General features: G+C 37.5%; 1 protein-coding gene across 1 annotated transcript in view; it reads right to left on the bottom strand.

Annotated features, from left to right (window-relative positions):
- The window catches only part of AGPAT5 (1-acylglycerol-3-phosphate O-acyltransferase 5), a 57,928-nt gene that overhangs the window by 25,068 nt on the left and 16,508 nt on the right, over nt 1-16,352 (bottom strand). Inside the window, exons 2-5 of the mRNA XM_074895743.1 lie at nt 15,916-15,985; nt 15,565-15,680; nt 9,899-9,988; nt 2,297-2,387 (exon numbers count right to left, since the gene is read on the bottom strand). Coding sequence (XP_074751844.1) covers nt 2,297-2,387; nt 9,899-9,988; nt 15,565-15,680; nt 15,916-15,985 — 367 coding nt within the window. The remainder of the gene's footprint in view (nt 1-2,296; nt 2,388-9,898; nt 9,989-15,564; nt 15,681-15,915; nt 15,986-16,352) is intronic.

Raw genomic sequence — 16,352 nt, 5'->3', positions numbered from 1 at the left:
AGCAATGTCAAGTTATTCCTTTGGATGTCAACCTAGGTTTGTTTGTTTTTTTTAAATTTCTTTTTGTTGAACTGGTCCTAGGACCAATCGTAAAGAGGCAGTAACTGTGTCCAAAACTGGTGTTTACTTAAAAAGAACATCAAGATACAAGATGCATCTCATCGGCTGGTCACATTAAGACCAGATAATTAAGTTCAGCTCATCAATTCTGCTTAAACCAATGAACCTTCTCTAGAACAGAATCCAGACCATGGAGAGTAAAAGTAAACCCCCTGCCCCCCCCCAAACTTTTCAAACTTCCTCTCTGCAAACCTAGTAAAATGTATACACACACTTATGTCAAAACCAGTATTTCAGACAGCATGATAAACATGAGTTATGCTTGTGCTCTAGGAATAGCTTTGTTATCTTTGGGTATAGTATGTCTGGTCATAATATCAATTTGAAGTTTAATTCTTCTTAATTAAACCACTTTTCCCAATAGTACACTTGCACTATTTTCTTAACATAAAATTGTGCAAAAATACAGGAAAAAATAATTCTAAAGCTTACAGTTCAAGCTACAAAACAGTATCTGTAAAGCCAACACTGAAGCACTGCGCTCTGTAACAAATACACTAAGATGATAAGACTAATATCAGACTTCCTTATATCCCCATGACAAATGAAGGCCAATTTTTAAACTGTAATTTTAAACTGCAATTTATGTTTTCATCTCTCTGACTGACAGAACTACTGGGCATTACTACCTTTCCTAAAACTCTAAGAAATAAGGTGCCTCTGGGATCTTTTATACAAGCGTACAATTGTGCGTTTTTAGTTCAGCTCAGCAGTGTCACACAACAGCCCCTGCACGCTTGCAAGGAGCACAGCCAGCACTCAAACTACATGTGAGTAACTGGTGAGGTGTTGGGTCACAGCTCCCATGTTGCAGCCCCAGCACGTGCCAGCAGCCAGGACCATGGTGGCACTGGGGCTGCTGGGTGGAAGCCAGGGCCAGCACGGATGCACAGCAGCGTGGCGGGACCCCAGGGAGTTGTTGTCATCTCCTGCCGGTGGCCATGTGGAGTTATCCATCCTTGCAGCTCCCAGATGTACTGGTATGTGCCTTGTAGGTTTTAAAAAAAGAGTAACCCTTACAAAATTAAACAGACCAATACTGGAGAGAAAAGAACTAAAAGAAATGAACAGGTGCTCTAAAGCACAAAAGTAGTGTTTTATACTGTTTTGCAGACTGTAGAGATAATAGGTTTATTAAAACAATAATAATAATGACAAAGAGCCCTTTTTTTTCCCTGAAAAAGGAGGAGAAAGGAAAAAAAAGCCTCTCAAACACCCCCCTCTGAACCCTCAAAGAACCGCCAACCTAAATGAAACATTTGACTTTCATTTCCAACAGGAAACTGAAGCAATGAATAAATACATTATAACTTAAGTTCTCCTCTCATATACGCAAACAAATTCCATTCTTCCTAAGGGAGAGAAGGAAAGCATGTATCCTTTTGGACAAGACCTAACAATACTTAATAGCCTGATGATATCAACAAGCTGATTCACAGACTTGTGAATTCATTTCAGCCTGTCACAGAAATGAATTTACCAGACCTATTTGTTATTCTTTGTTTACCTTCAGAATGAATTATTTCACTTTTGGTCAACAGGAAAAAACAAAGCCAGGAAACATATCCACTGAACTGCTGGACTTACAAGTTTACTTGTATCGTGCGTAAGATGTGAGAAAAAATGAAAAAGCTTGGGACCTTAGATTTTTTGCAAGCCTTTCCAAAGATGAAGTAATTCCATCTATGGTTACAGAGATGACGCCAACAAAGTGGCTACAGAATAAAGTTCAACCAAGGAAGGGTAAGACTAGAAGGTGAGAGAGGAACAAAATCAGAAAGCCATGGTAGTACTAACAGTAATTAAAAATGAAGTGATGGAAGACTTTTTCTTTTAAGGCACAACATATTTGGAGTTATAACATCAACTTAGAACAGTGCCCCGATCCAGTGTAGCTAATCCTTAGGTCCCTGAAGGAGCAAGAAAAGAAGTGAAGAGAGCTTTTTTGATAATTAATACTCTTGCACAATATGAAATGCATGAAATGTTTGTATGTAAGCTACTCTCATTCTGTGGTAAGAGAAACACTGGCTTATGCTATTCTAACCCTTAAGTATCAATCAGGCAGGCTTAATAGTCCAGATGAGGTGAGCTTATCTTCATATTATATAACAATTTTATATAATATTTGTTAACGCTGTAACAAAATAATGATTTAAAAATTTGTTTTGCTTACCTTCCTTTTCAGCAAATGATTGACTATCTGCAATGACTTTTGGTATTTCTGGATTGTAACGAGTCCCCTCTGGAAAAATCACTAAATACATCTGTGGGATTAAAAAGAAACAAAACAGACAAGTTCTTATAATGAATGTAAGCTGATTCCTTTTACAGAAGTTATCATCCTTTGATAGGTCCATATTGTATTTAGTTCACACGATCAATTACTGTAAGGATCCAAAGAAAATCAGAATACTTGAGCTAGAATTTCCTAGCTCTGTGAAACTTACTGTTCAAAGTTCAAAATAGTTTTCTTTGAATGTACACCCTAGGAAGTTGCCCAGGTGATTTAGGAAGGGAGATAGTATGTGTCCACAATAGTGAGCAAGTCAAGAGCAGCTGGTATAAACAAGAGTATCAGCTTTGTTCAGTGGCATAAGGGGATATTTTGAAAAGACAGTCAAATAGGTCACAGATGACCCAAATTATATTTTTTCGTTAACACTGATCTTGCATCTAGTCTTTCCTTATACGGAAATAAAATTTTAATTCCATTCATAATCAGAAATACTATTAATTGAAATTATGATAAAACAGTTATCTTACGTGCCTTTATGCATCTCACTGTATAAGGTATTAAATATATAATGAACTTAAACTCATAGTTTAGCATACTTTGAACTTTAAAGTCACATTCCTTTAAGCATGTATGTATCTAAGGTTAGGCTTCCCTAGTAAATTAGTTTGCTTGCCTATTCAGTAGCAATTGTCTCTGGGTTCTCAAAATAATTACAGAGGTAAAGATTGCCTAAGTATCTGTATATCTTGAGTGTAAAATTATGCACCCAAATAGAAGCAGTCAAATTTCATACATTTTCCATTTGCTTTTGAAATAGAACAGAGGTTTCCATCTCTTTTTTTTTTTTTTTTTTTTTTTTTGGGTGTGTCTTGCATTATCTCCTACATACAAAGTTGATGCAAAACATTACTTAAACAGTGAAAATTTCATACTGGGGGCTCATCTGCAGAAGAAAAAGCTACAGCCACAAATGGTAACTAGTGTGGAGTTAAACATGACACATTCACAGTAAAGTCTACTGTGTCAAGACTAACTACTTGTTATCTTTGCAGAAATGAGTCTTAAGAAATATTTGAAAGAAAAAGAGATAGTGCATTTACAAAACAGTCCAAGAAGGATTATCAGAGAGTACAGGAAGACACTGCAAGAGGGAGTGCACATCATGAAAAGATGTAAGGCTAAATAAAAACTCAGAAAGAGACGCATAGGAATATAACTTTGTGTTTCTGGGCCATAGAACAGAGCATGCTGGTATGCACTTGACTGCAGAACAACTAGAAAAAAAGGCTGAATGCAGAAAGACGGGACCCAGCAAGCAAAGTCTCTAGAATCACCCCACAGTCAGGAAGGTTGAAAGATTTGCTAAAATGAAGAGGAGGGAAGAAATCTAGGAACAGCAGGAAATAAAGAAAGAGGAGAACCGTGTACACAACCTAGAATCTGGCAGGGAAAAAAAGGAAAAAAAAAAAAAATGGCAAAACCAGTGTCAGTAGAGTGGAGTAAAGAGAGCTAGAGGAAAGACTGCACTTGCCATGGCATATTTGAGGAGGCAGAGAACTGGCAAGGCTGCAGAGGCAGGTGAAGTCCAAGAATGTTCAAGGACTGGCAGAAACCCAAGATGTATACAGATTTGAGTTTAAGAGGCGAGATGCTTACTTTTTTATACTATGACAGTAGCGTAAGCACAGGGATGTTTACAGGAATCCTTAGACCCAGCTGCAGTCCACACTTCCCCCAGTCATGTATACATTTCATCTATGAAGTACACTGTTGAGATATTTAAGTGACTAAGTAAAACTTTTCAGAGTTAGCTGGAAAGGGCATAATATTCAAATCCAGATGCATTTTTTTCTTTTCATAAACGTTCTTATATTCAATTCACGTAAGCTGGATCCTTAAAATGGTACTTCAAGATGAGGTTGCTCCCTCCACTTAAAGACTGAATGCTCAGCTCCAAAGGGTAATACTACGGCTGTAACAGGTAGTAATTGACAAAGCAAAGAAAGCGAAGCACACAGGGTACGAATACCATTCTTGGTACAGAGGTCAGCACTTAAAAGCATGCAACAACATTACCAGTCTTCAAAGCAGATAATCAACCACCAAAAGCTGATTACACAACAAAATAGTATCTACTTACTCCAGTCCTACGTGTGTAATACAAAGCAGGGGTTGAAATTATATTTTAATTATTCTTGTAAACCTCTTAAACACAAGCAGCCAAACAGGTTTGTTGACCAGAATCTGAATATCTCTGAATTGAAAACATAACAAGACAGAGAAGTGGTCTTTGCTTTAAATTCAGCATATATTAACCTAATATGTAGCTCATTAGGACTACTTTACCTGAGTAAAATTCATTAATGTAAACAGATGTCCTACTTATACTCACGTACAGTCCTGCACAAGACAAAGACTGTCAGTGTAATTCAGCCTACCAAATCTACTTGTGTGACTGGCTTTTCTCCCACCACAGGAAGCAGAAGCTAAATCCTTAAGCACTATTTCTAAAGACTGTAAGAACTACAAATCTCTAAGATTTTAATAAGCTTCCTTGATCTTGGATTAAGAACTGTTGAGTTGTAGAAGCATTTTAGTTGCCTAGAAACACTAGCTGTAGCTAAGGCAATATTTTATACAGAATTTTTCATTTAGGGCAATTAGCTACATAAAAGTTACGTACTTTATCACAATGGCTGCAAAATACAGTGCTCGTGTTCAAAATGACTTGGAAGACTTTGCATTACCATAGTCCCTGATTCGCTGATGCACCAATTTTAACCCAAGCAGAGTAGGGCCCTGTGTTCAGTTACATGGTATTTTCACACCTGTTTCTGTGTAATGGGTGGCTGTCAGTACACTTGCTATATCGCTCATCAATTTGAAAACTTCAAGGAGTGGATCAGGATTCATTTAGTAGAACCCTGCTGACTCTTGCTGGGAGCCAGAAAACAAGAAGAGTCAGGGGTTACTCACAGAGTCCCCAGCACAATCTCAGTGAACTTGCCACAATCCACAAATTAAATGAATGAATGATAAATGCATTCACCCAAATAGCAACTCTATTCATTTCTCCAGTATCATCAATGTCTTTCAGGCAAAAAGAAATAGCAATGGCCCCAAGAAGGGCTGTGCTTCCAGAGGGGGGAGTAGGGCAGCTGTGGAAGTCCCTGACATAGATCAGAGTGCCACAAAAGGAGCTCGAATGGGTGCATCACTGTAAAGGGGCATGAATCAACATGAGTCTCGAGTACAGAACAAAGTCAGCCCAGATACCATTATCATACAGCAAGCAGAGGCAATAAAGAGAAAACCTGGCCAAGGACAGGGCCTTGGAGGGTGTCCTGGAGAGAGCAGCCGCCACTCTGTAGGAGAACATTGGGTGTCAAGAGATGGTAACTACTTACTAAAGATATCTTGCATACGCTGTGCTGTTCCCGGGTGGGTGACAATGGAAAACAATTAAATATTTTTATTGACAAAGTTCAAAATTATATTAAACAATGCATTTGCTTACTTTTAATATTATTATTATTATTGCACCCTGACAACTAGACAGAATCCATTTAGCCCACTGCCTAGAAGATATGCTTCTGGTGAACTGGATGAGAAACAACAACATTTAGATCAATAACTGAAAGAGATACAGTATGAGAAAGCATATCTGATATAACTGGAATGAAATACAAGAGGTGATGTGAAGAAAGCAGGAAAGGACATCCAGGTTTTACAAAGAAGTTGTCAGGGATTTGCAAATTATTAACTATATGACAAAATAATTACATTAAGCCTTATAGCAGTTGTATTAATGCATCTGTACCTCCAGGTTTTTACTGTTTAATTTCACTGCTTCACATGACAAAGATTTATTTTGTGACAAAAATAAAACACATAGTAACCAGCTAAATATTGGCTGTACTGGGTTAAATCTCTCATCTCAGTATGCATTTTCCTCCTCTTGATGCATGATAAAAAAAAAGTTACATTTTCAGTTATCAGACTGTATAGTTTGTTGTTCAGAAGAGTTAACTTTCTTTATAAAACAAGAAGATTGCATACATCAAGTGTCAGCTGGATATATTGTTACACTGAGAAATGCATTTATCTTGTTATGGCTTACATTAAAACAACATTAACACAGAAGTGTCCTTCAAACTATATGACAGTCTCTGCTCTCCCAACAAGACATAAGATTGCAATTTGTTAACAATCAGACAGATTTTATGGTATTTTAAACAAAACCATATCATTTCCAGTGAGTTTTGACAACAAAAGGCTTAATAATGAACCATTTGGGTGTATACTTCAATGACAGTTTGAGAAGCAAAGTTATTTCCAGACATAAATAAGAAAATTTATTAGTTCAGGATCTCCACTAAGAAAACACAGGTGCAACAGTCTTTCAGACCAGCATCAGTTTTGGGCATGTCTAATATTGCTGCACTGCACCTGGGAAGAAAGGGTGGAGGAACTGTGAGCAGCAGGGCAGGAAAGGGGGGGCTGTGTAAGGCAGGCAGGTGGGTATAAGTGGTAAGTCAAGGTGAGCAAGGAGCATCATGCAGTCCATTGTCCCTACACAAAAAGACACATACCAGATCACTAGTCTGGTTCTACTGTGAATGTAAGAGGCCAAGAGGTAGCCTTATTTTTCCTGTCCATGCTCCACCTCAATTTACTTTTTATAAAACAAACAAAAAAAAAAGGACCACAATAAAACAGTAAAGGGCTTGCTACACTAACGAGAACAGAAGACTGGGTTTGCCTTCCTACATGTCTTCAGTTTCTTAATGGGAACAGGGATGGCTCCAAAGAGACTGAACATTAATCATTTGGATTCTTTTGTTTAAACTGTATGTGGAGAGAAACTGTAAATAACAAAATGACCCTTAACACTGATTGCCATCCATCTTCTCTCTATTGGCACATAATTCTTTCCTTACCAACTGAAAGGCAAGCTTCTCTCTAATAGTACATTAAAGAAAGAACTCCAACATGTATGCACAGAATGACTGAGCAACACCAACTGCTCACTAAACTGAGGAAAAACCCACCCTGAGCTACAGCACCCAGTATGCAAATTTTAATAAAAATTCCATAGTAGTAAATTAATTAATTTTGCATGAAGCTGATGAGTTCAGGGTGTACTTGCTTTACTGATTAAAATGTCTTCAGAATGTCATACTAAGTTGCAGAACTGCAAAGTTTCCTCATGAATAATGCAGTAAGGATACATGTTATCATGTTCCTCTCTCAGTAGTAATTGTAGGTTAAAGGACATTTACAGCACCTACACTTAAATTCTCAGATACAGTGGATTATAAAAAGTTCAGTCTTCCCTCAAATGACAATTGAATGGTGTCTTTTACCCCAACAGATGCAAACATTTGTCTCAGTAAATACGTTTTTGACAGCTTTGGTTTTGTGAAACTTGTCACTCCCTATATTGTTTGACTGAAAGAGATTTAAACCAGAATCAATTTCTGCAGCAGTTATACTGCTACCCAGATAATATGAGGAAAATGGCAACAACTGCCTGGTAGGCATGTCCAGGTTCTATGCCCATGTCCAACACCACTGAACTTTCAGATAGCCAAATTACATTAAACAAAAAAAAATACTCAAGTGAGCCCAAATTCATCTGGCATTAGTTTAGATACTTTCAATCCACACACAACTGAGGAGGGAGAAGAGAGATGATTCCAGAAAAAATCCTTCTGTATTTATTTCATTTATTAATCACATGTAGATATCCACCATGGAAAACAGATCCTACAGCAGGTGTAGCTTGAAAAGTTTTATGCTTGATCCTCCCCTTACATTCCAATTGGACTAAACCACACACTAGCCTTTCCAGACAATTTACAGTACTGCAGCAACACTGACCATCATTTGCCAGTTCCCAAAGATATGCAGAATTAGACAAGTTTCTAGGCACATCTTCTGAAGATTGTATTGAAAAAAAATCCATGTTTCTATAAGGGAGGCTGATCTAAAGCAGAGTTCAAATCGAGACTCTTACCACAATCAGAACCTTACTATTACAAAACCCCCCTGCATTTTAGGGAGTGCAGAGGGAAGCCAGAAAGCCAGGCTCAACCACAAGCTGTCCCTTTAGCTAGCAAAAAAATGCATGGGCCTATGCAGGAAAACACCCTGCTAGAATATTTCATTGAGTAACTGAAGTGAACTAAACCAGCACTCTGCAGGGGGAGCAATTGCTTAGGGGGTCACTATAAATATTTCTTACATCCTGCAATTTGTCTTTGTTTATTCCATGACACCGCAAGTTTTACAGAAAGTAGAAACTTTGCCACTGACATACAGAAAATAACACAATGCAACCTTTTCACATCCCAGGACTCTCCCTGGTAATGCAGGCACAAGTTACCACTGTTAAATACGACCATCTTCTCCACGTGTACATCATTAGATTAGACACTGCACAGCAAAAGCTTAGTTGTCATAATGTCTTTCTGTTCTTTGTAACTTATATGCTAAAAACTGCAAATAGATCCACTTTCTTATCTTAATCAAAAACAAAATCCACCTCTGTTCACACTAAACCTTAGTTCAAGACACTGTCTTAAACAGGGATGCTTTACCCATTTAAGCCTCTCAGTGAGCATAAAGCCAGTTTACTTTTTCAATACAGACACATGCACAAACATAAACACACTATCTCAAAAAAAGGAAAAAAAAAGACAACTACTGTGAAGCTCAAAACGACCTATGCACTCTTTTACTCAAATCTCAGCTTACAAAAGGTTTGCCACTTAGAATTTGGAGTGGCAAGTCATAATCACATTATTTTAAATAAAATTAAAGTGTAACTGTTCTATATCAAGGCTTGCTGAATTGGTTTTCTTAAGTCTAGCCAAAAAGGCAAAAAACATTTTAATGCACAGCAAGTAATGGAAGCGAAGCATAGTGATTCTAACCACTGAGCCACAAACCATAGAGGGAGTCATGAGAAAAGTCACTTGGCACCAACAATCATCCTTCAAATAGAAAATTATCAAGAGTTCAGGGGTTTTATTTTTTTGTTTGTTTGTTTTCTCCTCCAGGCATAGCAGACAAAGTTTCTCAGTTCTACAATGTCAGTGGCATTAAAAATGATTGATCATCGAGATGACTAATTAAAATCTGTGAAGAATGGTTCTTGACTTTCAGAAGTGAAGAATACCAATCTCTGACAAGCATACAGTAGTCAAAATGTTGTCTTTTGAAAAACACAGGGAACACTATCAGTGGTTTCTCAAGAGAGGTGCTATAGCTAAGATTATGTTCTAAGATTTAGTCCAGATCCCCCCTGCCCTCTACAGACAGAATCACGAAGTTCGCATCATTCGTAAAGGACTAGTCAAATTTCCCTAAATTTGAGGTATCACTCTAATCACAGAAAGTAACTGTAAAAATACAGGAAGAAAACAAATCCATGATTACCTTCTTGTACTTTGTAGGTATCTGACTTAGCTCATTTCTTCAATAAGCCTCTGCCATTAAAAACTCAAAGAAACAAGACGGAAGGTATGATCTTACCGGAGTCTCAGCTTTCATCTGGGCCCGCAACTTCTCTCTCATTTCTTTTTCATTGAATTTGGCACTTCTTTTTACATAGACTCCTCCATGCTAACAGATAAAAAATAGTATTAAATATTTAAGTAGTTTAATGTAGAACAGCTGATAGAAGAACAAACAAGACAACAATGACAAGTCACCTTTATGACTCATGCTGCAAATTGCCCACAAGACCTTTTATTCTAGGATGAAAGCACCTGAAACTAATTTTACATTTGCACATACTTAAGTTCACAAAATCTGTTTAAATAAAGATCAGATTTAAAAAAAAAAAAAAAAAGGCATAAAACACTTGAAGTGCCTTGTTTAAAGGTGTTACATAATTATCTGTAAAACAGCATTGGAAATGACCCCTGGGATCAATCCCCCAAAACACTGACAAGCAGCTTAACTTGTATATATCAAGGGAAAAATCACACAACTGAAGTTACTCACATACAAGTACTTACAGGTCAACATTTTGAACTTTATGTGCCAAGTCTTACATAGTGACTAATGCAAATACTGGAACTACAAATATCATACCTCTACATACAAAATTTGTGACTAGCACAGGTATTGAAAACTTTCATGTGCTTTTTTAGAGAATCAAACTTTTAAGTTATATACAGAGATAATAATTTAATAAGTAATACAAAATGTTTAGCAAGCAAAGATTTTATAAAAGCATTTTTACTGAAAATTTTTTATAAAAAGTCAGACCATTTCCTGGAAAAGATTAATTTTATAACTTGTTCCATACAATTTATCACAAAAACTTCAGTAAAAGGACTATGACAAAGTACACACAAAAGAAAGAGGGTTATAAAGAAAATTTGCCTCATCATTTCCCTGTTCCATCACTTTATCTACAGCATAGTTACAAAAGGATGTAAACAAACATGCTCCAAAATGAACTACTGATACAATGAATTCTGAAAAAAAACATAAACCAAAACATATAGGTTCCAAAGAACAGAATTTAATTGCTAAGGTATATTGTTTTCATGTTCTTTCTAACTGATTCTCTAACTTAGTAATACTCTTTTCTGCCCACCCTGACCCTTGGCATTAGGATTTATCAGATAATTTCTGTCCATTTATGGTTTTACACACTTTGAACAGAGATGTGACAGTAAGATTAAAACTATTAAGAGCTGAACCTCATTCAAATTTCTTATCTCAGGAAAAGACAGTACACTGTAGAAAAAAGGGTGGTGGTGTGTGTGCAGGGAGCTATTATTTTATTTGCATGGCATGGACAGGAATAAAGTTTGAGGGGTAGGAGGAGGCAGACAGAAGAGGCTGTTATGCAAAGTGCTCTCAGCCTTGGCTTTTCATGGCATGGACAGACAGCCATGCAGCTGCTTAGCTAGTGGTATTTGACGTGACTTTTAAGTTGTTCTCCAAAAGCTGCAGTAAAAAGGAACAGAAAGTCAGCAGTACATTAACTCCATTTTAAATATTCTGTCTTAACATTATTGCCTGTGGTTCCCTTCCAAGGTGAAGTAGCCAGCTGCAACACTCAGCTGCGCTGCTGTGGCTGGCTGGGTACCAAAGCCAAGAACAGAATGCTCCAGTCCACTGAGCTTGGCCTTTAGCAGGCTGGAGCATCATATCATCACCATCCCATAAGCAATTTACCAGTCCTGGATAGATAATGGCACGAACAGAAAAATGTTCCATCAGCTGTGCAGCAAACAGAGTGCCACATGTTATCTACACACTCCACATGTAACCCTGTTTTTAAGATCTGACACCATTAAAGGGAAGTATAAGTCTTATTCTGTACAGTGACATCCACCACAACAGCTTTCAGGAAGGGCAGACTCAGTTTGGTATGAGAAAGAGTGCATCTGCTATACAAGACTTCCATGTAATTGGTAAGTCATCACTCTATGTGAGCTCAGCTAGGTCAGGCTTTGATAAATGAGCGAAAGCTGAAATCGAAGTCTTCTCTTATTTATCAAATTACTAACCAGCTGCAGTAAACTGGAAAAATACTGAACCACCTTTTCCTTGTTTAATTTGTGAACTTGGAGAAGTAGTTACTATTGCACAGTTTGCTTAGGGACACCACAACACCTCAGACATTTTAATGCTCAGAAATAGACCTGTACTTCTCAAATATGAGTATACAGTCATGTAATGTAAGAACAGACAAATTACGTATTGTAAGGTCACCATTTGCTGCATACAACCCAACTACATAAACATGACAGCTCCCCTACGGTGCAGGGTTACAAAGCTAAAGAGGAAAGATGCCATACTACCTAAGTATGTGGCTAAAACTTCAGTAACAACCAGAAGGGTGCACAAGCTGATGTTGAGGAACAGAAAAGACAAAGACATACTTCCTACGTTAAAAAATCAAGCAAACTCTGGGATATCAAAAACATTTATCAAAATTACAACCCAGCCTCACCAGGTGGTGTAAGATGAATTGGAGCTAGCTGCATTTTGGTGGAAAAAGATAGGGGGAAAAAAAATTCAGATCCACCCAAAAATAATAAAGCCAGTTATATGAAAAGAAATAGCTCAACCTAAGAAATCAAACCTGGAACATAAAAGGTTAATTTAAGCAATTCTTTTCTTGCTATTAGATAGCTGCCTCCAAAGAAGAATGCCAGTTATGCAATTGTATATAGCTCAAATTCCCCAATTTGTATTGCATTTCCTTTTCAGTAAGAGATCAAATATACGAATGCTTTTCAAAACAGATTTCTGGAAGTACTGTTTTTAAAGTTATAATTTTTTTCCGCTGCACTTTAAAAGCCCCTCTCACAGTCAACAATGGATTATGTTTACAAATATACTTCCTTTGTGCCTGAATTTTGCTCTCCTGGACATCCACAGCACGTTTATTTCCAAACAGGATGTTTACCTGAGGTAGGGAATATGAATTCCGTGAGCATGGCGTAATTGCATGGCTCTGGAAACTTTTAGTGGAGTGTAAGTGACATCACTGACAGAACATCAACAGGAAGGGCAGGAAGTGCTTTATGTTTTTGCACTGTTTGGTGTGATAAAAACAATAAAAATACCTATTAGCTTGCACTTCAGTCCTGCTGCATCCCGTCTCAGTCATTTAAACACACACGCATCACCACTGTTAGTAAGCTGCCCTTCATTTGTGTCACCGAATTAAATAGATATATATCAATACATATAATCATCTCCCATTAAATCTCGTAGAAATTTTATGGTTTTGAGGAATCCAAAGCTGAACAGATTTTATTAATGTATATGTTTTGATTAAAAATGTAGGCTACATTCAGATTAATTTCCACAGGAACCTTCTTTTAACAGTCAATATAGCAGTCAGGAAACTGACTGCTGGATATTCCAAATAGCAATAGTAATTTTCCAAAATCTTGAAAAAAACCCACTTCTGGACATCTAGTGATAACGGATGGAATATATATCCTGTCTGTATTTTAATTAAAGCAGACTTAAATCACCACCAACGTAATGATTTCAGGCAAGGACAAAGAGCAAAATATTTCCATGCAGCAGACCAGTCACTTCAGTGGAAGAAAACTGTAGAGAACCAGAGTCATTAATGGGGACAAGCACTAGACAGCAGAGAAGTCCATTTTCTCCCAGTGGATACCCTCAGTGAGGTATGATATGGTATGACAGTCTATACTTATTTAGGGGACTGGGACAGCAAGCCCACCAATAAAAAGAAACTGTGAACAGTTTTCTTATTTTCTCTGCAGCTTATTCTCTTCTTAACATAGCGATTTTAGAAGAAAGGATGGCAACCACCCATGCTCCAGCCTAGATTTATAGCTTACTCACTAAGGCACTCATCCAGAGACAACAAACATTTTCAACCATCAAACTGAAAACACTGAACCTGGATCTCCCAAGATCTTGGGGGACACTCTAACCTCTTACACAATGAACAGACAGTAGGAACCTCAACCACTACCTGTGCTCTAAGATAGAATGGTGAGACAGTTCACACCCGAGCAATGGACATCGTATGTGACATGATCCAAGACTCTGAACCTCTGTTCAAACTAGGTACCTACACCCAAGCTAGAAGGCAACATCTGATCACTGGGAAAGGCCACTGTTCAAGGCACTTCCTTTTCTTCAGCATATTAGGCAGTTCAGGGATCTGTACCTCCCTTTGCCCAGTGCTCTCTAAACCCCATTCAACTTACCGTAGCTTCTTGGAAGCACAGTTTCAGTGTCAATGGCCACACAAGGGCTATCCTGCCTCCTCACCTCTTTCCACCCATAGCTGTATATTCAAAACTTTCCCCCTTTTGCTGGTTCTAGCAATCAACTGATCTGACTTAACTTATGGATGCAACAGTGCAAGCAGTGAGAAATATGCAGCCAAGGATGAAGGAGACAGTAAAGCCTCCCATTCAGACATATGTCTGTAGCTGCATACTCTTCATACATTTCTTTACAAACTCTTAGATATTTCAAATCATATCCAGTGCAGTAGTGCTCTCAATATCCCCCATCCTCTTGGACAAGGATGACAGTCAATTCAATCAAACTGTCTAATTATATTAGAAGTATTTTACTGAATGTTTTTTGCTTTTCTTTGCCTGGGTGGTGGCAGCATATGTGGCGGGCAGAAAGCAGATTAATGTTCAGGGAACAGGTAAAGATCTAAGAAGCCAAAAGAGAAAATATTATTGAACAGACACTTTGGAACAGTTACCCAGAATTAATTTATTTCTATTCTAACAGCTAAGCACCTATCTAAATCCTGAGATAAATACCGTGAAGACTTTTCTGATCACCTAGCAAAACATACCAATACCTCCAAAAATATTTCCCTCTACATTTTATTTTATTTGTATATAGAAACAGTCCTGCTTTCAGAAAAAGGAACAAACATAACAAATTCAGAGAGGATTTTGGGGAGGTAAAGCCATCTACACTGTTCTACCATTTTAGATTAAAGATCACATCCACTCAGTCTGTTGGCTGTACAATGACCATGGCCCACTGCTTCTTTAGTAATCGTATACTTTTGTGTCACATCAGGCTGAGCTCTCAAACTGAAAGGAACAAGAGGAGCATTATGCAGGAAGAGGAGAAAGTAAAAGGTAGTAATAGGAAAACTGTTAGTCTCAGGTTTTTGCCTAACTGAAGTCCAAAGCAAAACCATCAACACTTTCATGGAGGCTGGGATCTGCTTTTCCTCCATACTATACTAAGGCCCAATTTTCCTCTTTTATATTGTGCTAAACACAAACAAAACAAGAGTAACTAAGCCACAGCAACGTCAACTGACTCCCAATTTGTGGCATGATAAAAAAAAAACCCATACATAGAAAAAAAAAGTCTGTTTACACCTACTGCTAAGTGGGGTTTTGGACTGTAAAAAGAACAAGGTACTAGAATATTCTGAAATGCTTCTAACAGGCTCTGCAGTTTTAATTCTAGCAATAACATCTGTAAGTAGTGTTCATTTAGAAAAGTAAACTGATTTTTTAATAACTCTCAGCTAAAATAGACAGCTAACTACACTGACTGAAACCAGCTATTTTCATGTTCAAATAAACAAGTGCCAGCTCAGAACTACATCTTCCCAGCATATATGATAAAACAGAAGGAAAGTACATCTTACATACTTAACCCACAAACAGCAAGGAAAAAGTGAATGGGCTTACCTGTGAAAAATACCACCCGTACAGCGGAAGCCATTTTAACCCATCTTTCAAGACATACCGGACATGCCCAAGAGCATTCTGCCTAATTGCCAGCATGTCTGCAATAATCCAATCAACTGCAAAGACAAAAGCCCAGAATGTTTAGTTTAGTTTTTAATTGTCACTGATGAAACAAAAAACACACGTTGTACATATAGGTATCATTAAAGGTTTTCTGAACTAGAAGTTCTAAACTAGAAGTTCTTAGTCATTAGGGCAAGGCTGGAAGAGACACAATAAACAGACAGGCAGATTCTTTAAATCTCTGAAAGTGTGAAGACAAACAAAAAAAACCAAACAAAAAATACAAACCTGTACACTGATGATTTGATAAATATATTACATTTTCTTTATTTTTTGGCAAATCTCCATAGATTATTACCTAAAAAAAGAGAAATGTAGTATTACTTTATTATCGTTACATTAGGCAGTGATGAGATCCAATGCAATAACTAGATCTTTACTAGGAAAACTGCCAGAAGTTAGCACCATTAACATAAAAACATCCCATCACTGCATCAGTCCCCATCATGCATACAACTGACTTATCAAAGCAGTTACTATTAATTCATGAGGGCTTAAAAAAGCCATTCTGTTCTTGTGCCTCAGCCCTAGAACTGGATTCATGGAAGCTGACCTATATGCACAAGATCCCTACATTAATATAATTAAAGGTAAAGAGGAATCATAGACACGTACAAACCCAGCATTTAACTTTATACATCTAATGAATAAAACATGCTTCAGAC

The sequence above is a fragment of the Athene noctua genome, chromosome 1, assembly GCF_965140245.1.
Source record: "Athene noctua chromosome 1, bAthNoc1.hap1.1, whole genome shotgun sequence".
In the NCBI taxonomy this organism is placed as follows: Eukaryota; Metazoa; Chordata; class Aves; order Strigiformes; family Strigidae; genus Athene; species Athene noctua.
Note: the sequence above shows the minus strand (reverse complement) of the source record. Positions and strands in the feature narration are given on the sequence as shown.